The sequence below is a fragment of the Hydra viridissima genome, unplaced genomic scaffold (assembly GCF_058129835.1).
Source record: "Hydra viridissima isolate aposymbiotic clone 2 unplaced genomic scaffold, HvirCarnegie_v1 scaffold_8, whole genome shotgun sequence".
In the NCBI taxonomy this organism is placed as follows: Eukaryota; Metazoa; Cnidaria; class Hydrozoa; order Anthoathecata; family Hydridae; genus Hydra; species Hydra viridissima.
The window spans coordinates 4,843,789-4,870,551 of record NW_028324307.1 but is presented as its reverse complement, the minus strand read 5'-3'; the positions used below and the strand labels follow the sequence as shown (position 1 = coordinate 4,870,551).

Genomic DNA, 26,763 nt, shown 5'->3' with positions numbered 1-26,763 from the left:
TTCTAAGAAAAATCCAAGTTGATTTTGTTAAACAAGGCATTAAACTTATGGATGAAATCAGGTCAAAACGGGAAATTTTAGCCTCTACATATGCCTCTATATATAGCCTATATTTTGCCTCAATATATAGCCTCTATATATATCAATAGATGGAGATGTCCAATACAATCTTCAGGCTAGTGATACTATATATGTTTCATTTATAGACATGACTACTGTTAACTAGATCCAACTTTAAACGGAAGGTATCTATTTATTTTTTTTATTTTGCTATAGTCCTCTAATTTAACTAATAGAAAAAATTTAAGAAAAAAAAGGAGCGCATAATAAACTTAAGCAGAAAATAATTTTGAATTGCTCTGAATTTGCGTTGCATTTGCAAAAATATACCTAATTTAGCCGAATATGCAATATGTAACGCAATACAACGCATTAACCTCCCTGAATTAAACGGTTGATAGCAATTAATAACCTGAAAAATACCATCTTCATACTTTTCTCAATAAAGCTTTGAATCTTAAATTTTAATGTAACACAGCTCTTACAAGAATTAAATAATCTTTTCTTTAAAAATTAATTTGATTTTTTTATAAATATAAGAAGGCAATAGGCTAAGGAAGCCACTTCACACTTGATAACCAGCTGCTGTTAGAATTATTGCGATAAAATAATCCCTCTAAGTTTCCTAAAAAAAAATATTGAATTGAGAACATAAAAATTACATGTGGTTTCCTCGGGAAACTACAAAAAAATATTAAATTTCACACGAAAGTTATTCTGCGTTCGAATTTTAGTGAATGTGCAAAAAAAGCAAAACTTTAGTTAAATTTGAATCAATAAAATGGGAATCGCTTAATATAAAGGCATCGTTTTTATAACTAATTTTTAACCATTTACCAATCCATTGAATTGCACCTAAAGTATATTCTTGAGGCTTGTCCACCTCAAAACTTTTTCTCTTATTTGAATCTAGATAGGAAGCAATTTCCTTGAACTGTTGAAGAGTTAGTGGAAACCATTTTTTGTAAACCTTAAGAAATCGCAAGTACGTTTTTTGATTTCGATGGATGGCGTAGAGCTCATTAGTTACTGAGTGATGACCGAGCACAGATCCTACGCAGACGTCTAACTCTAAAAACCATGCAAACTATTATGGATATAATTAAAAGTCAGTACCTAAATTGCCTTAATTTAACTTGTCTTATTCATAATAAACGATAAACACAAAGCAAAGTAGACAAAATGAAAATGAGAAGATTTTTAGTGTAATGTCTCAAAAGAGTAAAACTTTCAAACATTTTGACTAACAACAGCCCAAAGTTTCCTGATAATTTAACAAAAGTTTTTTAAAAATTTCTATATAGTTATTTCTATTTAGTTATTATATAATACTCTAATGAAAAAAGTGTGTGTGTGTGTGTGTGTGTGTGTGTGTGTGTGTGTGTGTGTGTGTGTGTGTGTGTGTGTGTGTGTGTGTGTGTGTGTGTGTGTGTGTGTGTGTGTGTGTGTTGATTTTATATTATAACATATGTATATAATATATATATGTTATAATACAAAATTAAAATTTATGTTATTTTCAAATTTATATGTGTTTTTCAAAATATATTTATATGTTTTGTAAAAATGATCAAAACATTTGTCTTTCTGTTAAATCTATAATTATAATTATTTATAGACAAAAAACTGATAGTATTGCTGAACAATTACCTGCCCAAAAGAGACCAACATTGTTAGAATTATAGCAAGCGGGTTTAGTGCTATAAAAAAAATCATTAAAAGTAATGCATGTGACTTTTAAATTGTAAAATAGGAGTTGGATTAGAATCGCTAAGAAAGAAGAAATAAATTGATCTCGTTTATTTTTTTTGGTTTCACCTGGCAACATGTTGGTTCATGCAAAGATAGATATTAGAACTTTCAGCATCCCAATATATTCCACGACCATAAGATTCTGAAATTACAACGATTCGATAAAAAAAAATTATTTAAATATATTTTAAGACAAATTTTACAAATGTATAAACATAAGTGAATTGTTTTAGGAAAGAAATTAAATGTGAGATTTTAACGGACTGTTATACAGTTTATTCAGACAAAATTTTCATTTAATTGGTTATTTAAAATAAAAATTAATGTATTTTTTCATGCGTTTTTATTATTTTAATTAGACTTTTAATTGACTCAAAATGGGTTTTTGGGCCATTTGGACCATCACAAAAATTGTTATCGTGCTGCATTTCATGCCCTATAAAGCTTTTTCTTTATTCTTTTGTTTCTCAACTTTTTGGTATATTTAACTTTTTTTTCTTCATTCATTTTTACTTTCCTACGACAGAAATATTTATAAATTATACGGATAGCTTTCTATTAAAATTAAAATTCATTTGTATTTTATAAGGCTTCAATATATTGTTTCAATATACAAAGGAACTTTCTAGAAAAATACTTTTAAAAATGACTTATCTGTATTTTATTGAAAGATAACCTTTAAGTTAGAAATTAACAATAAAATAAATAAATAAATTTAAAAGATCACCTGGCAGAGCATTATCATCTTTTGGGATAATTGGACGATTTATCCGAATGCAATCCAGACTAAGTTGATACGATTTTGTAAGTATTTTCCATGAGCCGACGCTGTTTTGGAAACTCAGTTTTATCGGAATTTCGAGTTTGTTTTTTTCAAGCTGAGAACATTTTGCTTTGATTAAAGTCATTGTGATATTGTGAGTAGTTTTTTTGGGAAGGTTGTAACGACCTGGGAACTTTTTGACAAATTACAATAAGCAATATTATCTAAGCATACTAACATAATTAATTTAAATTATATAAGCATTGTGAAATAATGCTCTACAGACACTAGAAGCAATTATTTGTATTCACAGCAAAGTATGAATGACGCTAATATGGAAATATGTCAGACATTGGAGAACACTTACCATGTATTTGTGCCGGTTAGAATCACTTTTTACAAAGGTAAGAGGACTGCTTTCAAAAACAAAGATAACGTTGGGTGGAAGAAAGTACTCGACTGTGAAGTTGTATCCGTACCCTATTATTTCAAGGGAAAGTGTCAATGTATTCCTAAAATTTTATGAATAATGTAAAGATGATACTTCATTTAATAAATATTTATTCAAAAAGATAACACAAAAGCAGTACTAGTGATTTAGTAAATAGTTTTTCCTATCAATGATTACTCCTTTAGTTGTTTTCAACTTGTCTATTGCCAACCTACGGAAATATTCTAGGAGGTAGTAGAAGTAATACCCTGTGATATATAAAGGTGGGGATATTTGGGGGCACAGCCTCAGATCTTCAAAGAAAAAAGAACTATTTTTAAATTTATATATATATATACGAGATACGTTCAAAAAAAAGTTGCTGTAATAATAAAAAATCTTTTTTTATTTTTTTCACCAGTTACTCCAGCCAAGGATTTGTGGGATACTTAGAAAAACATAGATTTCTTGATGATACCCTTGGCTTTTTATAATTACGTCTATCCTGCTTTTTTTAATGTCTGCCTAACATATCAATAGAGGTTTAAGAAAATGCGTGGCATAATAGTCTTTGCGATGGATTACCTTTTTTTTTAGCATATATCCGTTTTTGGACTGCACAAGGTACTTAAAATATGTAATCATCATAGTTTGATTTATCTAATGCAAATGGAACTTTTCTTCTGCAATAATAGTTGTATCATCAGATAAAGTTCTAAAGATCCTCTTATTTCTTACATAGCTGCAGTTATTTAAAAAGAAACTTTTTACTTTTAAGTTACACTCTGATTTTAAACCAGGTTGAGTGAAACAATTTTTTTTCTCTTTCTTACGCAACTCATAACCTGGGTTTCCTTTGAGTACCGTGATATCCATGTTCCCAGCAACAATTCACAGTCTTTTTGATAAAGTTTTGTATGAAACATTAGCAATAGGTTTAGTCAAAGTTTTCTGTAGATTTGATTAAACATATAATCTCACCTGAAGAATTTGACTATGTTCCCCACCCACCCCCTACCCTTTCTGATCACTTCCCCCAATAAACTTTTCCACTTCTTGTAATTATATAGAAGAAAATAAAATGAAGACTCTTACCCCTCAATAAAACCATTAACGTAAGCATCAAACTGGACATCCTCTACAAAAATTGAAACAAATTGGTTGTAAGTTTGAAAAGAATATTTAATAAATTATGTATAAAAACTCCAATATTTCAAATAAGATATGCATTTAAAGATATGAGTGAAAATCAATTTACATAAAATATTGAATTTTATTTTATAATTGTATCGCCAATTTGCTTCATTAAGTTTCATAAACGTTGCCTCCCGCTACGTTCCTCTCATTGAAAATTCTTAAAACCGCCCCTGGTTTACATCAGCTTTAGCTTCGACTTTCAAAAAGCTGTAATAAAAGAAGGGTTTTATCCTTCAGCATTCTAAGGTTTTAACCTTTGTGTTTTACATTAAATAATATACTTAAAGTATTTCCCAAAGTTGAATTATTCAAAATGAGATTAGTAGTTTTAAAGTATATAATCAAAAAAAAAAGGAGAATATTTTTTACATAGTTAAAGAGATGAGTAGCAAGAACAGTGTAATAATTGCTCGTTGATGTTTCACTTTTTTTCACCCACTTCATTTTGATGTAACTTCGCATCATCGACTTTTATTCTAACTAATCTTCAAACTGCTACAATGGTTCCGCTTTGGCAGTTTTAATGGTGCGCATTATACTTTCTAATCCTTAGAGTGGCAGATTTAAAGATGGAATCCGTTTTTTTAATAGCATTGCTTACCCCTCATTTGTCTCAAGTGCGGAGCTTATAGTTTCTTCAAATCGCCAACAAATTATTACAGAGTTTGGCTGATAATTTTAGACGGTTTTAAAGTTTTCTTTAATTTAAAACTTCTACTATGACACCCTCAAAAGATTCAAGTTCAGTTCCACTGGGATATCTTCAAATAGTATTTCTGCTTTGTCAAAACTTTAGCATGTATATTTTCTTACACATGAAACATTTTTCGGATAAATTTTAAAATATCTTCATAGAAGTTTTAAAGAACTTCTTTTCAGGCGCCTTTTTTAAAAAAAAAAGATTCGTTAGATATTACTCTCTTCTTCCACCCACTTAAGTACATGGGCTTACATTACATCTCACCATTTTAGGTTGCATTGCCTATTATAGCGATGTTCAAAGTCCATCATATATCGATAAAAAAAAGTTCTCCTTATTCTTCAAATTAGAGTTTCTGAAAAAACAGTGATAGAAAAAAATAAAAATGCTCTAAAATAGATAAAGATGGATGGAGATAAAGATGGATGGAGAAAAAGATGGATGGAGAGAAAAATGGATGGAGAGAAAGGTGTATGGAGAGAAAGATGTATGGAGAGAAAGATGGATGGAGAGAAAGATGGATGGAGAGAAAGATGGATTGAGAGAAAGATGGATGGAGAGAAAGATGGACGGAGAGAAAGAGAAAAGAGTTTGACAAAAGTGGGAGAAGTTCTTTCGTTTTTCTGATATAAGAAAGAGCGACTTTTATAAAAGGGAACTCGAAGAGCAGAAGCGGAGTAACTTAAAAAAACAATAGCATATATACATTAGATACTGTAAAAAGAGTAAGAAAATAGTATTTGCAATTATATTAACATAATGAATAAATGAGTGCTGACCTCCATTACACATTAATAAAACATTATATTGAGAACCACTGCAGTTAGGATCCAAGGAGGAAGAATGACGCAATTTTAACCCGATAACAATTAACCTTTGTTACTTTGTCAAATCAAGACAAACTTCCGTATTTCATACACATAACTCCCTATCACACAATCATCCTTCACCTAAAATCATCACCCCATGAATCTAACATCCTTACAATATTTCCAATAAGCGTTTTGTAATTTTCTACTCTGTTTTGAGAAACTCATGATCCACTTCCTTAAGCTGTTCCAAGCCTTTTGCATGTATTAAGCAGCTGTGAATATCGTTACAAACAGAAACTCGAATTTTTGCTTTTTTTTTGGGCAAATTCTAGTTTCCCGATTGAAATTATATGTTTTTGTGGGAGCATTAAGTGTTCATGAAACTTATTTTTTTTTTGCTTTTTCATTGCAGAAGACGAATTTTATTATTGTGATGATGTTGAACAGTTCTAAAAAATAAGTTTTTCTCTTTCTTTGTGTCCGCTATTCTCAGCGAAAATTAAGAAAATATGGAAATGGTAATTGAGAGTTTAAACTGCAAAGAGTAAACCTGGTCAGTAATTGGTGATTTTGAATGGTTGGTTTTCAGATTAGAATGCATGTCTTTGCTAATGGGTTAGTATGCCATACGCGTCGTGTCTTAAAAAAGCATTTATCCCCTAACGATTTAAAAAACTTAAATTTTATTAAAATTACTCACTTCTTTCTAATAGCTACAAAAAAAAACAACCTTTTTTGGGTAAAATTTTTTTCTTTCCATTTTTAATGCAGAGAAAATAAAACTCAAGTACTCTGAACCTAGACTCAACATTTCTGTTCACAGGATTTCTGTTTGCTATTAAAAGAAGTTGTGCTCTTTTAATGTTTAACCTTTTTCTTTCTCCTTTTTTTTTTTTTTTTTTTTATTAACTTGATTTTAATTCTTTTTTTAGGTTCTTAAACACAACCTTATTGTTGCTTAGAAATAAATCATCGCAACCAAAATTTTTATTTTGAATTTATAATGTAGATATTTTCCTAGTTATATTTATTAGATTTGATTCATAATAAGAAAAAATCGCATGATCCAAAATAGTTAATGAGCAGAATAAAAATCTTTAACGGTGATAAAATTTCAGTTTCTTTCGTTATTTAAAATAAAATTATAATTTTAGAAAACGGACATACATTTCTTTTGCTCCTCTTATTTCGATAAGAAAGAGCTTTAAGAATTAAAATCAGGGAAGCAAATGGTGCAACACAACTTACTGTACCACTTTTAAAAAGGAAAATAGGATTTTGAATTTTGCGTGATGCACATCCACTTTTTTTTGAGAGCACTCCTTCGCAGAGTACTAAATTCTTTGAGAGCACTCCTTCGCAGAGCACTAAATTCATTGCAAACCTTCAATATTATGAAATATAATTAACTACGAAAAATTTAAAAAGTAAAATATTTTCTTACTATCATCTTTAGCAGTCTGGTAAATAAATCCGTTCCCATAAACTCCAAAACCAAAGTCGTTTTTTACAGCAGGGAAAAACTCATAAGTAGTAAAACTCTGAAGGTTATTCAATGTAATTGAACTCGTGAACAAATTGGACACTATGGTCAGATTGTCCGGAGTTTTATATTTAATAAAATAAGGATATTGACCGTCGTAAACTCCATTTTCCCAGGTTAATGAACTATTAACTTTTAAAACAATGTTGACTGCGTTTGGGCTTACATCTACGACCGTTAAAATTTCCGGACCAGACTGCGGAACTAAATTTTTTAAACGTTCATTTAATAAGTAAGAAAAATATTGGTAAATCAAAAAAAAAAAACTACTTCGTACCAGTTTCCGTTATCTTGAAACTTGCCCCCATTCGATAAATTTCACTATCTTTTTCAATCTCAATATAAATTAGGGTACCGTTAAAACGTAGAAAGTTGTTTGGATAATTAGTGGATTCGATTGCTATGTAGCCTGGAAAATATTTATTATCGTGCAATATGAAAGAAGAATCTGATTTAAAATTTGGTAAACCGGTGCCAACATCTAGCCTAAGAACATACCAAAAATGATATAGGTACAAGCTGCTATCTTCTGAACTTTTAAAAGACACTGAATGAGCAACTCCATTCAGACCTAAATAAATTTGTTCTCAATATATTTTGGAAAAAACCAGTAAACAAAATGTTTTTTATTTTATAATTGCTTTAAGACGTGGGTAAAATATAATAATTACACACTAGAAATTACAATTTACTCGTGTAAAGCACTTAGGGTTGCTTTAAGAAAACTTTAGAAAATTTCTGGGGTTTCTTGCGGTGTTTGCGAAGTGTGAAATTAAACAAAAGGCTTACCTTTCACCAGAAAAAATTTCTTCTGACCAATTGAAACAGGAACTGCATTATTATTAGGAGAAATAGTACCAATATACGAACTTGGAGTGTTATATGGTTCAATCAAGTAAGTGGTTCTATTTTCTGTTGCTGTAAAAGAGAAGCAAAGCACTATTATTACACTTGCATTGTTATCAACTGTATTGTTATCAATTGTATTTTAAAAAAGAAATTGAAGTTCAAACATTTTTAAAAGCTCAGAATAAAAATTTAAAGTTTAGATTCTTTTGCATTCATAAATCGAAAATTTTTTTTTAAAAAAAAAGTTATAAAATCATTTTAGAACATTAAGATAATTCTTAAAGTATTTTATTTAATTCTCCTCCCTCGTTGATCCTCTTTCGATGATTATCCTCATCCTAATGATTCTATCTTAAAAGAAACCATTTAATTTTAAAAGCTGTGAAATACTGCTAAGAATTAATCTCCTGATATGGATTAATTTTTGCTCAGACGTAGCTAATGATAGCGAGATAGTAGTCAAATGTGAACCCTGCAAGTCACAAATGAAAATCGTGAAGGTATTATTTGCATCATCAAGTTGGAGTTATAGAGAGGACTTCTTGGTTTTTCCAAGACCTGTTAGTTAGCCTAACTTTGATCAATTAAATTGGTCGATAGGAAACCAGGCCACCCTTTTTTTTTTTTGTCAAAATTAACTCTTGACATTTTTGCATTTCAATGATTTCTGCAACGAGTCATCATCGATTCGACGCTAATGGTAATATCGCTAAACCATTAAGAGAAAATTTAAATTTGCCTAAATATAGATTCAAAATCTGAAGGCATCGCAAACCAGTTCTAAGAACCCCCTCCCTCCCCTCCCCTTCCTCCCCTCCCCTTCCTCCCCTCCCCTTCCTCCCCTCCCCTTCCTACCCTCCCCCTCCTTCGCCGTTCAACTTGTTCCAGGTTATACAAACTTCTTGGAGAGAAGAGAAATGAGAATGAGAGCTGCTTTCACTTTCATTTTCTTTTCCTTTTTTTAGCATAGGAAAAGCAAAGAAATTTTTTGTAAAAGGTAAACAAATTATATCTAATTCACATCCTTTTTTTTAAGTTTGTTAAAAATAACAATATTGAAGAGGAAAAAATAAACTATATAATAACTATAAATAAATTGGAAAATACCTAAGTTTATTCCGTTAATTTATCTCCTTTTTTTGAAAGTTTGTCGAAAGTAACAATATTCGTTAAATTCAATAAATTATTCAGTAAATTATTTTTACAAAAATTATTCAATTAATTCAGTGAATTATTTTTACAAAAATTATTTAATTAATTCAGTAAATTATTTTGAAGCTTTTTTGTTCGGCATTTAATAAACTGTCGAATTGCAGAATAATATAAATGATACAGAAATACAGAAATACAGAATATATGACATATTTTGTATTTATCCATTTTTATGTGTTATGTGTTATATTTATTATACATTTATACAACTGACTTAAAGTAAATACAGTTTTTTAAAGCTGAATAAAATTGTTTCAATTTAACAAATAAAAATATTTAAAAATAACTTATCATTTAACAAAATTTTTATAAATTTTTTATTCTCATTTATTTTAAATTGTTTTTATCTTAGATTTTTCTATAAAAAACTGTAACAGGACAACAATTACTTTTTTTTTAACAAGTGAAAAAACGATTAACGAAATAATCTTCAATTGATTGAACTAATCTTCAACTTAACGCCCCACCAAAGAAAAAGCAATTAAAGTCGTTAAAAATGCACTACTAATTTATCGTTTTCAATACTTCAAGGATAGGCTCTTCCTTCGAAATCAAATCAGAAAAAATAATTACAATAAATTAGAACAAATTTAACATAAATTGTCACCACGGTTTCAGATCTTATTGCTTTAACTGTTAACTAAATATTACAAACAGTCATAAATGAAGTTATATGTACCATTAAAGTAACTCTCGTTTAAACTTTACAATAAATATTTATCATTAATGTATGAAAATTATTTAAACCAGTTGCAGCTTGTAATAAATAAGTTTTCGTAGCTATCTAAAAATAATTATCGCTAAGCAATGATTGTTAGTCAGAATTTATCCTTCAAAACATCATGTTTAAGTGTGGCACACCCCTACAGAACATATGGAATTCTAATAATAATAATAATAATAATAATAATAATAATAATAATAATAATAATAATAATAATAATAATAATAATAATAATAATATTAATAATAATAATAATAATAATAATAATAATAATAATAATAATAATAATAATAATAATAATAATAATAATAATAATAATAATAATAATAATAATAATAATAATAATAATAATAAAAATAATAAAAATAATAATAATAATAATAATAATAATAATAATAATAATAATAATAATAATAATAATAATAATAATAATAATAATAATAATAATAATAGGTGTTCAAAAAGAATTTTATTTTTTACTTGGTTAGACATTTTTCATTCAAAATAATGCCTCTTGCTTTTTCGTGTTTTTCTGGCAAAAGTATTTTTAGTCTTATTTCAGAAGAAATTCATTCGCCAGACTGTTTTCAAATTTTTTCAAACTTTTTAGCATTGAAAATAATGCTCACTAATCATAAAAGATTTTCGGTTGAAATAAATGACAATCAGAAGTAATATTTGATGATGTGCTCGTCTTTTCCTTGCATTATATTGGAGATAAATTCTCTCGTTTTTGATTCTTAATAAATAACATCCTTTTGATCCCATCAAATACAAAGCAAGGCTTTGAAGACAGCTATTTAGTTTAAGCATTGATTTTGAGGAAACTGGTTTATCTCGCTTTGCACGAACTTTTTTGGCTTATGTATGTTGTAGTGTATCCATTTTAAAATCAGAAGTCACATTTTGGTAAAAAAAAGCGTTCTTATCTTGTACTCGCCAGAGTTGCAATAAAGCGTATCGTAAGTGTATTTTACAAAGATAAGAATAAGGTTAATAAGGTTAAGGAAAAGAGCTCACAATCAACTTCTTCAAATAAACGATGTGAATTTCATCAGCAGTTTTCTTTAAACTGAACTAAAATTAACCTGTAAACTTTTATTGGTACAAATTTCAATATTTTTTCGACAAGTAAAAGTTGTTAAAAGCTTTGATGCTCACTTTCGATTTCTGTGTAAATGAAATATTTTCATATTTATTCGGCTTTTTTTTTACCCGGCTTTTATTGTTACTCTCACGTGAGAATAAGTATGAAAGTCAAGTTTTAGCTCGAAAAAAAATTCAATGAATTCTGCCTTTTTATTCCAAGTTTGCGAAAACTTAAATTTGTTTACATGTAATCATTTTTAACACAGTGTTTCAAGCATTCCACAATGAAGTACCCGCCCCAAACCTGGTTTTATAAAATAAAACCAGGTTTGGGGCGGGTACTTCATGGTGTATTTAAAATCTATACTATTTGCCTTATCACGGGTTTGGTATTACTAGGGATGAGTCGCAATAACTCCTCCCACACTACTCTCCCTCCCCACTCCCCCCGGATTGGGAAAATTAAGTAATTTCAATAAATATATACACAATATACAATACTTGCGCTCGTCATTATCTCGACAACACTTTTGCAGCGGTATTTTGTTGCATTGTAACAAAATTTACAAGACCTTCACAATTTCTATAAAGAAAATCTCTTTGGATTTTAGATACATTCACGGGGCGGATTTAGGATTTACATGATCCGATCTGTTGACATTCCTTGCAAAAGCGTTGGCTTTCTAAGCGAAGCCAGATAATTCATGTAGTATTTGTTATAAAATGTCTCATTCAATTTTGTAGCGTTTATCAAATATGAATTAAAGATCAAAAATTATTTTATTTACTTTGAAAAGCTTATGCAAACATTTTTCCCACAAACCTAAATTACTTTAAAATATTTTTTATTTTTACGTAACTTACAATAAATATTAATTCTTACTTTTACATGAATTAAACTTTTTTCTAAAATTCTTTATGTGTAATTGTATGTTGTTTTTTTTTGGAACTGAATTATTATGACATATTTGTAAAATGTAAATATGATTTACTTTTACTAGTCAGAGTTAGTTTTGTAAAATCCAACATAAAAAGTAAAAAATCTTACTTAAAAAGTAATTTATTTTCATCAAGTGAAGTAAAGAAAACATGAACAGAGCTTCAAATAAAAGTTTTTTTAAAAAAGAATATTTAAGGTAAAAGTTTTTATATTTAAGTAACAATCGAATACTCACCGCAATTAACTTTGTCTGAAAACTGACCAATCCAAAGGAAAATATATTTCAAAGCCTAAAATTAAAGCATTGTTTACATCATACGTATCTCGACAAAACTCTAGGAATAAATGCAAAATTTCAGCATCAAGCTTTTACAAAAAACACCGTATGTAAAATATCTGGTTTAATGTTTTTGGTGATTCCCGAGATAACCCTTGGGGGAAGTAACATACGCATATGGTTCACTGTAAAACTTTACCGTGAAATTCACGGCACTATACCGTGAATAACACGGTATTTCACCGTGAATGCATTTTGCGGTACAATACCGTAACTATTACGGTGTTTTGGCTGCGAACACGACTCTTAACTACTTCACGGTATATTACCGTTAAATTTTTAGACAAATCAAGTAAATTGGGTTGCCATGTTTTTTTTTTTATATTTAGTCTTAGCAATGATTTTTGAATAATCTCTATTTGAAATATTTGTATATGTCTAAATAATTCATCCTATAATTTACAAAATAATATTATTTGTTTCAATGTCATTTCTTATTGCACTTAATTTTATGATATAACTTAAATGATATCAACGTGTTTGACATCAAATATAAGATTAAAGATTGAGTATATAAAACGTGTTTGATATCAAACACGTTGATATCAACACACCTGAAGATATCATTAACTTCAGCTATATCTTACTAAGACATAGCTGAAGTCCATGGTATCTTCAGGCTGAAGACTTCACCCTGAAGATCACAGCTAGGTTATCTAGTTGTGTTTTATATCATACATTATATCCTTTTAATCTTATAAATATTATAAATCCTAATAATTATTGCATTATATGTATATATATTTTGTATATATAATTATGTATATATACAAAATATCCTAATAATTATTGCATTATATGTATATATATTTTGTATGTATAAAAATGTATATATATATATATATATATATATATATATATATATATATATATATATATATATATATGTATATATATATATATATATATATATATATATATATATATATATATATTTATATATTTATATATTTATATATTTATATATACATATATAGTTTATAAAAAGATAATGTCTAAATTGGATTTAAAAGCATGCAACCATTGTGGCAAAAAAATGAAATCTTTGCTGAGTTATATGACTCATTATCAAAGCCATCGCAATTTAGCTAATATTCAATTTCCTTGTTGCATTCAAAATTGCAGAATTATTTTCAAAACGTATTCAACTTTCAAATTGCATATAAGAAAAGAACATAATAAAAGTATTATCGAAAATAAACCAACAACAGAAATAAATAACATTTTCCAAAGTTTTAAATGTGATATTGCACTATGTAAAAAAATATGTGCTGGACTATCTCAGTTTATCTTACATCTTAAATTGCATCTTGATTCACTTGACCGCGTTCATTGTCCTTACATGAATTGCAAAAGTTCTTACACTAATCGAAATTCATTTGCATCTCATATAACAAGACGACACAAGCAATGGGATTCAAGTTTTATCAAGCCACTGTATGTTGTTGGCTTAAATTCTTCTAATTTAAACAACAATAAAGATGTTAACACCCTTGAACAAGAAAGTATTTCATGTGGATCTTTAGAACACTATGAAAATGAAGAGTTTCATGATTGTATTGATTACATTTCTTCTGAAAAATATTTGAAGGATCAAGCTCTCTTTTTTTTAAAATTGCAAGTAAAAAATATATTTCCAGCTTCTTGTGTTCAATCTATATTTGATGAACTTATGGTAGTTAATAATTCGAGTACTCAATTCTCTGTTCAAAGTCTGACTTCTGCAATCTCGAATCAAAGCAGCGATATCTGTGAAAATGTTTTAACTGAATTTTCTAAATCAGAACAAATAAAGAAAAACAGTTTGTATGCTTTAAGTACTAATAAAAAAAGGAAAGCTTATTTTCATAAACACATGAGTTACATATCTCCAATAGAATTTACTTTAGGTTTTGATGCCAATAAAAAATTTAGAACTGTTCATCATGTTCCAATAAAGGACTTGTTACAAATGATGTACAATAAACACAGCAATGAACCTGGGTTTTGGCTAAAACATGAGGAAAATTTTGGTATATATTCAGACTTACTGAGTGGATCCCTAATTCAAGATATTGCAAAGTCTGATGATAAAATTTTATATCTTATTCTATATCAAGATTCTTTTGAAATTGTCAACCCAATTGGATCAGGAAGAAAAAAACACAAGATACTTGCAGTTTACTTAACATTAGCTAATATTCCATCACACAAGAGATATGCATCGGAGCAGCTACAGCTGGTACTTATGTGTAAAGATGCAGATTTAAAGTACTTTGGCCTCAGCAAAGTATTTGCACCAATATTTTCTGAATTGGCAGAAATATCTGGTTCTGTTTCTGTTTCTGAAAGTTTATCTGTAAAAACAAAACTTCTATGCGTACTAGGGGATAATTTAGGATCACATTCTATAGGAGGCTTTTGTGAAAATTTTAGCACAGTTTCACACTTTTGTCGATACTGTTTAGCAACACGTGCAGAGTTTGATTTTAACCCTCAATTCTGTGGACTAGATCGAACAGAATCAAGCTACAATAATAGCCTGCTTCAATTAGCTCAGAATAATGGTAACAATTTTGAAGGAATAAAATTTAATTCACCATTTAATGGTTTATGTGGATTTCATGTGTCTACAGGTTTGCCACCATGCTTAGCTCATGATATCTTCGAAGGCGTTGCTTCACGAGATATGTATCTATTTGTTAAATATTTTGTTAATAAGCGATGGTTTTCATTTAACAACATCAACAGAAGAATTAACATGCAGAAATATTTTGAAGGAGATGCCTTGGATAAACCTTGTGAGATGAATAAAACTTCGAGTACTGAAAAGTTATGTGGTCATGCAGTTCAAAACTGGGTGTTTTTGCGTTTGTTTCCCCTTTATATAGGAATTTACATTACAGATTTTGAAGATCCTGTGTGGTTATTGTATTTAAGACTGAAAGAAATTGTTGAGATTATATGTTCACCTAAAATTGACATTCAACATATTGCTTATCTGCAGGTTTCAATAAATGGTTATTTGTCTTCTCGTAGAGAATTATTCTCTTCTTCAAAACTATTACCAAAACATCATTATTTGTCCCACTATCCACAGCTAATTTTACGTTACGGGCCTCTAATGCGAGTTTTCACTTTGAGGTTTGAACAAAAGCATTCTTACTTTAAAAAATGTGCCAGAAATTTTAACAATTACAAGCATGTATGTAAAACCTTAACAGAGACACACCAGTTGTTGCAATCATACAATAATTCAAGCATACCAAGTTCAAAAATTTATGCGGTCAATTCATTTTCATTCAATGTCACAAATTTTAGTTCTACAATTTCTGAGGCAATTATAACTACATGTGGACAACTGCCAGATACATTTTCTACCCATATTGTCTATCAAGGTACCCATTACAAAAAAGATTTATTCTTGATTTTTGACTTTACAAAAGATCACGAACTTCCTATTTTTGCAAGAATTTTGTTTCTTTTTTTTGATACACATGGAATTGAGTATGCTCTTATTAATGAGCAGAACACACAATTTGTGCATGAGCTTGGTATGTATGAGGTCTGTGGAGAAAATAATGAGATTCGATGTATAATGATTGCTTCTTTAATAGACTACCTTCCACTACCATCTTACAAGCACTGCAATCGCTCTTTTATTTCCTTAAAGCACTCTGTGTCATGCTCATCGAACAACTACAGGTTTACATAAATGATTTTTAAAAGTTATATATTTTATTTGGCAATATCATGATAAAAGATTTTATTTGTAAACTATTTTATTCATAGTATTTATGCAGTAAATTTGTGCAGTTTTTTTCAGAAATATTATTTAAAGAACCAGTCATAAGAACCAATCAAAAACAATAGTAGAGAGTATTATAAAAACGTTTTAAGAAAACTTTCTTTTTTAAGAGTTTTGCTGCATAATTACATGTATAATGCCTTACTAAGAATTTTGTTAAATTTTTTAATATTTTGTTTTTTTGCTTTGTATAATTTAAAATGGAAGCAAGTATAATTTTTAATATTTTATATATATATTTTTAATTTAATTTATTTTTTGAATGCTGCATTTTGTGAATACTATATATGTTTTTTAAATTTAATTAGTTGTAATCTTTTAAATTTAATAACCACATCAAACTCTGTAAAATTTACTTACAATATAATATGACTTTTATTATGATACTCTTGATATATACACATGTTATATATGATCTATTTTTTTAGATAATGGAGGTTATTAAAAGTAATATTTTAAGAACACTGCCAAATATTGACGGATGTGTTTTAAACCAGGTTGTGAAAAATTTATGGGAAATAGGTGTTGAAAATGAAACAGATCTCTACCTGGTTAAAGTTGATGATTTGGTTTTGCTAAAACCCATCCAACAACGCAAACTCCTTGAATCTTGGGCAAAGGAAAGCTCTGGTAAAAACGATTTATGATACTCAAAATAAATATGATTTTTATTATCATATACATTTATATATTTTTATTTATAATGTTAATAAAATTTTATGCAGAACAATCCCAAAACTCTGTAGATTTTATTGTGGCCACACAATCCAGCATGCAAATGGTGCCCACAGTTGAAGTGAAAAATAACTCAACTAATTCAAGTAAGTTATTAAAATAAGTTGTTAATAAAACATAGTAATTGAAAAAATATTTAGTTAGTGTTCTTTATATATTTAATTGCTGTATTTAAAATAGTGTCAATTTTGTCTAGTAATGAAGATTAAACATGTAAGTGCTGCTGATTGGTATTTGACATTTGTTTTACCTTGGGCCAAAATGTCTAAAGAGGTACAAGATATATTAGCAGCTGGAGAAAGACCTTTAACAGCACATCGGTGTGCAATTATAAGGATTATTATGAATGATGTCCTTGCTGTTTGCCCAAAGCCATTAAAAAAACATTTAGATGTAATTGCATCTTCAATGGTTGCCAAATATCCTAAATCGTTTAAAGATGAATATGGTACTACAGTGATTGGTAGCGGTCATGACAGTTTAACGTTACAACTAGTAAACCGTTATGACTATCTGCAGCGGCCAAACCGTGTTCCACCATTACTGAGTGTTTTAAATACGGAATCCCAAAAGGAACAATTATCAGTAGATGTTATAAAAAGAAAAACTGATAGTTATGGTTGCTTGAACCGAGAACCAGTTCTCAGTGTTTCAAACAGTCCTGAAGAACTCGAATACTATTTGCAACGAACTGAAATAAATGAAAAGATGTTATTGAATGATTTGTTGATAAAATTCCCCAATTTATTTACAGTAAATTAAATTCATTTTATTTAAAAATAATATAACTTATATTGTTAACCAGTATGTATTAATCTATATTACTACTAAATAGAGATTTTTTTTATAGTATTTAATAAGATGTTTGTAGAAGTTTATTTTATTTAGTTTTGGTATATATATATATATATATATATATATATATATATATATATATATATATATATATATATATATATATATATATATATATATATATATATATATATATGTAAATTGGTTTTTTCTATTTAGGTTGATGGTTTGCTACATCACTTTGATGTTTTGATGGGTGGAGTGAATGCTGGTGAACTTTTGATGAAAGCATTATATGATGAAAAGTTATATTTATTTTTGCATAGTTGTGGAATAGCAGACCTTAAAGTAAAGAAGGTGTTAATAAGTTTAGATAAAGCAAAACATGAAACTTTGTCAGATTTACCTGTGGCTCCCGGTCTTGTAATGGCTTTGATTAGTTTGTTTAATGAAAAACTTGATGCACTCTTTATGTTTGTGGATGTAAGTTAAAGATAGTAATCATTAATTTAAAATATATCCAATACATATTTTCAAGCCATTAATTGTGTTTCACTCATTTTATAATAATATGCAATGCAGTTACTAAAAGATATTTGGTAGTAAGAAAAATATGTTTAGGAGACAATGGATCAAACAGAATTGGTGCCAATATCAAATTCTCCTCATCTATGTGTTTATGGTATGTTGAATTACAAGTTCTAACATGTTTTAAGATTTTGAAAATAATTTAAAAAAAAGGTATGAGGTTGATCATTTTTATTTATATATATTTAAAATGGATTTTTGTTAGGCCAACTTGCATTCTTTTTTTAGGGAATTCGCTATTTACAGCAAATCGATTCATGCTGGTAATTGATTGCATTGTTGTAGTTGATGGAATGAACAATTTCATCAAGTCATTTTGTTGTTTATTTGCGAGTTTTTATATTTTCAATATACCATATCCAAAAGAAGCTTCATCAATATTAGAATTTTGTCAACGGTATATAATGCTTATATTATGTTTAATTAAATGTGTTTAATTTGTCTAAGGTTTACATAGTATTTGATGTTAATGATATTTATTGATGAGAATGTTTTTAAACGTCAATTGCTTATACATATATTATTGACCGTTCTAGTGCATTTTTCGGCATCAATCCTGAAAAAGGAAGCAAAGCAAGGCGAACGAAGAAGACTTCAGCAATAAGCAAAATTGTGCTGTCAATACTGCAGAAGTTTGCGAAATTTAATAATATTTGAATTTACCACGTTGCTAAACTTTTTAATATAACTTTGAAACAGCAATTTATTATGTAGTTATTTATATTTATTTGTAAATTTCAAAAGTTTTACAATGTCTTTTGTTTTATTTTTGAATTTAATACATTCTTGAACTCCTACTTACCGAATATAACTATTTATATAACGTCATATTGATATGTAAGAGATTTTAAATTTTCGTTTTATTTGAATTTATTTATATTCATTTAATTTATCTGAGTAACTTTTTCTATTTAATAACATGTTAGTAATGTAAAACTGAAAAGATTTTTAAAAATATGACGTGTTTTTGTTGCCATTAGCATATAAACAAACATATATGTTAATAGATATTTATAATTGAAGATACAATTGAAAAAAATGTTATTGAAATACAATTGAAATTAAAGAAAAAATAAGACAAAATGAAACAGGCGAAGCATTTTCGAAAATAGTAAAAATATATTTTGATTTATGTTATACAATATAAACTTTACAACAAATGAGCGAGGCATTTCTGTAAATTAATCACGGTACTATACCGTAATTCACGCTGTTTCATTACAGAATAATCACGGTATTCTACCGTAAAATAACGGCGTTTTACCGAGATTAATTCACGGTGTTTTACCGTAAAATAATCACGGTACAATACCGGCATTTATGGGTAACGGTATAGTACCGTGATTTTCACGGTAAAGTTTTACAGTGTTGAGTAACTATGCAAAACTTTAATCATAGTTTTGTGTTTAGTTAGATTTTTATAACTAAATGATATAAATGAAGCAAAAACTAATCTAAAATTACAACCCATTTGCAGTTTAATTTTTAACTATTCAAAAATTAGTCTTCTATCAAAAATGCATTTTTCATGACTACAACATTTAAAGTTTTAAATAAATACACCCTCCCCCTTCTCCCCCACAACCCCAACCCCCTCCCCCTTTACCATTTTATTGATTCCTTAAATTTAAAAATTGGATTATCCAGTTGGTTTTTAATTTTTTTTTAAAAAATCCGTTGCAAGCAATTAACTTTCATTTAGACGTTACAACATTCAAAAATACCTAACACAGATAAAAATCATGACGATTTCCGCAAAATTGTGCGTTTTTAGTTACAACGTTTATAATTGGAAACTATAATTATATAGTTATAAACGTATATAAGGATGTAAAAACTTTTGAAAAAAAGCTTGTGTTTAAATTGCAAAAAGGGTTCCAAAAAGGTGTTTATAACAACTGTCTAAAGTTGGGCCGACAGTTTATTAAATGCCACACACTTAAAAATGAAATGTGAGTGTTTGATTTGCAAGATTGGAAAACTAAAACTGAATGAGTAGCATCCATTTAAAAACAACTTTAGCAACGATTGGTTTTTTCATAAAAAACACGTTATTAGGAATCATTACAAGTTTAAAGAAAAAATAATCTTTAAAGAATTCAAGATACCCAAACAGAAAACGCTTTTAAAAGTAAATCTTGCTAGAAAAAAATTTGTAAAAATGATAAGAAACAGAATAATGTTTGTTGGCAGCAATTTTTTGATAAGTGACAGGTGGAACGGGTTTTGATAAGTAACAGGTGGAACGGGCAAATTGAGATAAAAACTTAAGTTTTTTGTGCCGCGCATTGAAATCACGTGGATTCATTTGTAATTATTTAAACCATGCATCAATGACTTAGGAATATTATCTAAAAAACTCAAATCAAAATGTATCCTAATTTTCAAGAAAGAGAGATTTTAAGAAAAAACGAAAACTTTTCTTATAAAAAATTAACATGCTATGGATGCTATTGTGGTAAATCATATCATGCAAGAAAGTTACGCAAGAGCTACTATTTACAATAATATCAAGAGATGAAGGGAAGGTAAATATATTAAACAATAACAAAATGTTTCACAGCCATATATCGTCAACTAGCTTAACCAGATATTCATTATAAAAGATGTGGAAAAAAACCTAAAAACAATGAAAGATTAGCTCAAAAGCTGGTAAATCATTTATATGGGTCAGATAATATAAATGTTATGGACGATGAAAAGTATTTCACAGTCTATTGTGATAGAATACCCGGTAACGAAGGATTTTACACAAATGAAGTGAGATTCAAAGGTATAGAAAAATATCCGAAGGACATGCTTGTATGGAGAGCGATACCTGGAAGGGGGCATTCTGAGGTATTTGTGAGATCAGCAATAAATCAGGACATGTATCTTGAAGAATGTTTGATAAATAGACGATACAGTCTTCTATTGATCTGTATCACAGCGATGGAAAATATCAATTTTAGCCAGATATAGCAAGCGCACATTATCCTACAAATGTTTTATGCTGGTTAGATGATAATGTCAATTATGTACCCCGTGACATAAACCCAACAAATCTTCCTCAAACAAGACCGATTGAAAGTTTTAGGGGATGTTTGGCTCAGAAAGTATATAAGGAGGATGGACGGCTTATAATGAAAGACAGTTGATGTTGCGTATCAGAGAAAATGTAAAAGAATTTGATGAAACTTTTTTTCAAGACGTTTTCAAAAAGGATCAAGGAAAAATTTTGAAAAATAGCTGAAAATGGTATGCTTGCCAAATTAGAAAAATTGAAAATAAAATAACAGTTTATAAGTAATAATTATCTAAAATTTCCAATAAAGAGCTTTGATCGTTCAAAAATAAAATGGCTTTGAAATCTGTCTCAATGCACCCCTTCCACCCGTTATAAGAAACTTTGTGCACCTCAGATGCTTTGATATAAAACATATATGAAACTGAAAATTTGATAGGTTTGCATTACTTTTCCGTTATTTTTCCGACGAAATGTTAAAACCAAATTTTTTTTGATATCATAACAGTTAATGCCATTTTAAAATGGTCTTAGTTAACTTAAAAAATTTTTTAAATCAGTTTTTTATGTGATAGGTTCATATAAAAAAAAACGTAGAAAAAAAATTTAAAGTAGGCGTTTTTTTTTTAACGATGCTCATAACATTTTATTTACTACTATGCTCTAAAACTCAAAACAACTCAATATCTTTTGCGCTTAATAATTTTTTCTTAAATTTTTCGTATTTTAATCACTGATCTCAAAATATAACTGAATTAGCGTATACTGGAAATTTTTTGAAGCCAGTTTTGGTCTCCCAAGATGGTGACGGAATTAACGAACGTCTATTTGAAAATTAAGTTTTATATCTGAAGCTCAAATATTGATAAATATTTAAGTTTAAAAAAAAAAATCTACTTTTTTGTTTAACGTCAGATTTTTTTCATAAAATTAACGGAATATTACATATTTACATAAATTTCAAATATAAATACTTTTTTATTTAACATAACATATTCTTACTTTAAGTTGTTCTATATCAACTTTCTGTGTTTCGTTTTTTAGAATAAATATAATGAAATAAAAATGCAAATTCTCAGTAAAATTAATTACGAGTTTTAATTTTAGTTTGTTTAAATTTAGTTTGTATAACACGTACAAGACCGCATTCCAACCGGCGGGTCACTCCGCAACAAAATTAATGGCCCGCGTGCTCACGGGTGGGCACAAATAATGTAAGTAATTAACAATAAAAAAAAAAATACCGGTTCGTATGTGAGAAATATGATTTTGCAAGACGATCTTCAACGTGTTAATAGTAGTGCAGAAAAAGTATTTGTTTGCTTGTGCAGAAATCTCAAATTTCAAATAGTTAACACATGCTTTATAATTTACGTACCTTACAGTTCTTAACTACCCAATGCTGTGTGCTAGAAGGTTAATAACGCAATTGCATGGTAGGCAGCTAAGTTACTTTTTAAGATAAAATATTTTTTATGCATTAATTTTTCAGATAAAATCTACAAAGTTATTAATGCTCCATGAGCTATTAGCTGAGCGCTGTGAGCACACACAACTCAGTTGTTCTTTACCCAGGTGATAAAGACGTATTTTTGCATAGTTTTTGGAAACAAGTTTAGTAAATGAAATTATATGGTTATCAGTTATAGCTGAGTCAATCATGAGAAGTTTGTTCATTAAATATTTCTTAATTTAAAAATTTATTAGTAGATTATAAATTTTTTTTAAAGGTATTTTTACCTGCATCTATATCTTAAACTAGGAGTGTTTATCCCTAAACCTTAAGGGATAGTTAACATTTAAAGATATAAATTTATCTCCAGAAGGAACCCCTGAGTTGTGTGTACTCACAGCACTCAGCTAATAGTTCATGCAGCATGTACATATCTAGTATCTTGCTACAAAAAATGAAAATATAAAATTTGTCAAAATTGTAGGTAGACACCACTGCCGCTTACCATGCAGTTATGTTATCAACCTTATAGCATACTGCATTGGGTAAATTATATATAAACATTAATTTAATCGTAAATTGCACTTAAAAAATATATCGACTATTTTAAACATTAATATTTAAATTAATAATTTCTTTAATTGTCTAATTTTTTTTAAAATTATTTCATTTTTTTAAGCTTTTTAAAAATTTATTTCATAGTCATGTTTTTCTTTCAAAACTCTGTTCAATCATTTTCTTTCATATTTCTGTAAAGCCTTATAAAATGTACATCGGTCACCGCTAAGAGCTCTGATCGCCGCCATCTTGGGAGGCCAATTTTGGCTTAAATTTTTTTTGAAAAAAAAAAAAAAACAAAAAACAATAGAATACGCTATCCAGTTATATTTTGAGATCAATGATTTTGATGAACTCAATTGTTTTTCTTAAATTAATTTAATTAAGCTAATCTCTTTCTCATAGAATCAATAATGGGGTAACTGCAGTTGATATAAAAATACAGTGAGTTGTTACAGACCACAAAAAATTTTGATAAAGTAAAAGGTCCGTTTTAATTGGCCAGCCGTTCAAACTCTAAATATTTAATGTCATGTAGGTTGCATAAGTAAATTTTTCAGGTGCGAAAATAAGTCTTGTGTTTCTGGGAAACTTCTAAGAACTCAGTTAACAAAGGTACAACAAACAATTAAAACTAAAAGTTTGTACTCAGTGTGATAATGAAATTAAGAGTCTTTTTCCCTATTGAGAGGGGCCACCATCCTCAGTTCCAGACGTGCAGTAGTGAAGCTGCGCACGTTGTTCTCAATAAATTGATCCAATTTTTTTTCTCGTAATTTCATGCAATTTTTTACTTGAGAAACATTCCTGTTGTAACTACTATAGATATAAAACCACTCCTTTTGTTTTTGTTGTTGCTGCTACATAGTACCATAATAAAGGAGTTTTTAACACGTATATTTTTGGTGTGTTAATAGATTAGTTGTATGTCATTTGTTTTTGTCGGCGGGGAAATAACAAACGATCTTAGTGGGGTAGTTTCGAACGTCTAAAGTGTTATTGAGAACACACGGACGTCACGCGGCAAGAACTTTAATATTTTTTACTTTTGTCACATTTACTTTTAACAGAAAAATTGTCAGATAGTTTGCTAGATAATAACATAATTTCATTTAAAAGTTTATAGTTAGTTTAGAAACTCAATCAAATCATTCTGTACCACTTTTAAATATTATCTCTGTACCTTTTTAAATATTATCTCTGTACTTTTAAATATTATCTCTGTACCTTTTTAAATATTATCTCTGTACTTTTAAATATTATCTCTGTACCTTTTTAAATATTATCTCTGTACTTTTAAATATTATCTCTGTACCTTTTTAAATATTATCTCTGTACTTTTAAATATTATCTCTGTACCTAATTTGCCAAACAAGAAAGCAAGAGAATTTTTAAGAAAGATATGATCTACCATTATTACTAATTTTCAAATGAGAATTATTTTAAGGACAAGCAACAAAAGAAAAGGAAGGAACAAGAAGTAAAAAATACCGCTGGTAAGAGTAAAAAGGGAAAGAAGAACTATAATCAATTAGAGGCTGATTATGTACCGTCATGTAAAGAAATAAAGAAGTGACAAAGAAATATGTTGTTTAATTTTCGAAGAAAAGCACCCACCAACAGAAGACTGGTTTCTGTGTCATAAATGTCAGATCTGGTTGTGCAAAGAGTCCACAATTGGTAAGAGCGTATCCCGGGGTTTTGTTTGTGATTTTTGTTAGTATTAATTTTTTGAAATTTTGATATTTAAAAACTAAAATAATAATTTTAAAAGATTGTTGTTGTGTTAAGTTGCGATAAAAAGTTTCATGATCCGCCCATGGAAGACTAGATGATGTATTACAATTGTAAAGTCTGGTGGAGGTGACCATATCCCGAGGTTTTCTCTGTGTTTTTTACACTTAATTATTGCAATTAGCATTTTATTTGTGATTACCCCACGGTGTGTTCAGAATTATTACCTCACGTACGTAGGGTAATTCCGATCACCAATGGTTTTATTTTTGCCCTCAACTTTTATTTTATAATAAGATTTATAAAATTTGCTTAAGGGGGCTTGTGACTGAATAGTTAGACAAAATGACACGTTACATAATTGATTTCTTGTAACGGGTGTCTTTTATTCGCATTCCTGCTTATCTGTTCGCCAATACCCCACTCTCCCCTACACATTGATTCTCTTCTTTACGACGTAGTTGTTGTTTTTTTTAAAAAAAAAAGTATAAGTTGTGAACGTGCGTAAAAATTTAAATGAAAGATTTTTTGTTGATATAAACTTCTCTAGATAAATGTTGAAACATATTTTTGATAAAAGAAGAATTTCTAGGCGTATTTCATGTTATTTTTATTCGCAGCAATAAAAGAGTCTCAACAACAACATGTGACCTTCGACAGCAAATTTTAAATCTTCATAAAATTAAGCATTGTTACTTGATTTTCCTATTAAAGACAAATTGCATTAAATGAAGTAAAAACTTTTGCAGTTTTTATTTTCTTCATTATTGTTCGTTATCACCCGGAATATAAAATGCCAATTTTTGCATCAAATAGTTTTGAAAGCTTTGTGCCGTTTTTATTTGGCTTTATAGAATTTTATTAAGAAGTATTGTAAATTTACTAAACAGATACAAATTGACTAAGCATCATCTCTAATTTACCTGCTATTCTAATCCCAGCGGAGTGCTCTCGGCTGTGTTACCGATGGCTTTCATGTTGAGCATATGTTAATTGGTTGAAGATTTTTTATGAGGAATTAATTACAAAAATCAGTATTTATAACACTTAAAAAAAAAAAAGGATGAATAGCTTACCAGGAAAAATCTCATTGTTATAACTTTAATTTTAAGCAATTTTCTTGAATGTAACCAGAGTTTAAAATTAATAAAATTTCTTGAATGTAACCAGAGTTTAAAATTAATAAAATTTCTTGAATGTAACCAGAGTTTAAAATCAATAGTTTCTTGAATGTAACCAGAGTTTAAAATTAATAAAATTTTTGACAACATCTAATTCTGTCAATTAAAGGTATTTGGCGTGTCAAAATTTTATAAGACGTCCTAACTAATTCTTCTCGTTTATTCCTTAACATATACGTAAAAGCATGGGTTAATATTTAGTTTTCTCAAAAGCTTTGAATATGATTCATGTTTGGATAAAGAAAAAGCATTTAACCAAAAATTAAATTTTTAAATGTTATTTAAAAAATTTCAAAACATAAATAATAAAGAAAATCATAAGTATTAGAATTACTCTTCAGTGTTCATTTCATTCTTGATGCATAAAACACCTATGAATTATAGATATAAAATACTACAATTTGAAACAAAAAAACATAAATTATTAAAAAAAAACATGAATTATTAAAGTTTATTTGATCCAATCAATCTCGAACAATTTCAATAAATTAATTATATAATAACAGTACTTTAATCGTTA

The 26,763-nt window shown here is 28.4% G+C and overlaps 2 protein-coding genes across 6 annotated transcripts; one reads left to right on the top strand and one right to left on the bottom strand.

Annotated features, from left to right (window-relative positions):
- Positions 1-541: 541 nt before the first annotated feature.
- On the bottom strand, positions 542-26,442 carry LOC149884692 (uncharacterized). 3 transcript variants are annotated; one of them, XM_090095094.1, is made up of 12 exons: positions 26,139-26,442; positions 12,307-12,361; positions 8,047-8,175; positions 7,535-7,828; positions 7,159-7,461; positions 4,101-4,143; positions 2,943-3,087; positions 2,540-2,768; positions 1,879-1,954; positions 1,711-1,760; positions 898-1,131; positions 542-685 (listed from the first exon to the last, which is right to left on the bottom strand). In XM_090095094.1, exons 1-12 carry the CDS (start codon positions 26,331-26,333, stop codon positions 612-614), a joined length of 1,827 nt encoding a protein of 608 aa, XP_089951220.1. In that variant the 5' UTR covers positions 26,334-26,442; the 3' UTR covers positions 542-611. The 3 variants fall into 3 exon arrangements, 2 of the variants coding, with proteins under 2 accessions (XP_089951220.1, XP_089951221.1); XM_090095095.1 differs by lacking the exon at positions 12,307-12,361; XR_016454764.1 differs by lacking the exons at positions 542-685; positions 898-1,131; positions 1,711-1,760; positions 1,879-1,954 and having other exon boundaries at positions 2,582-2,768; positions 2,943-3,055.
- On the top strand, positions 16,481-19,270 carry LOC149884693 (uncharacterized). Of its 3 annotated transcripts, none has more exons than XM_090095101.1 (7): positions 16,481-16,825; positions 16,942-17,016; positions 17,127-17,683; positions 17,945-18,208; positions 18,347-18,407; positions 18,542-18,710; positions 18,850-19,270. In XM_090095101.1, the coding sequence occupies exons 1-7, from the start codon at positions 16,627-16,629 to the stop codon at positions 18,968-18,970; spliced, it is 1,446 nt and encodes a 481-aa protein (XP_089951227.1). In that variant the 5' UTR covers positions 16,481-16,626; the 3' UTR covers positions 18,971-19,270. The 3 variants fall into 3 exon arrangements, with proteins under 3 accessions (XP_089951227.1, XP_089951226.1, XP_089951225.1); XM_090095100.1 differs by having other exon boundaries at positions 16,539-16,825; positions 16,921-17,016; positions 18,350-18,407; XM_090095099.1 differs by having other exon boundaries at positions 16,550-16,825; positions 16,921-17,016.
- Positions 26,443-26,763: the final 321 nt, after the last annotated feature.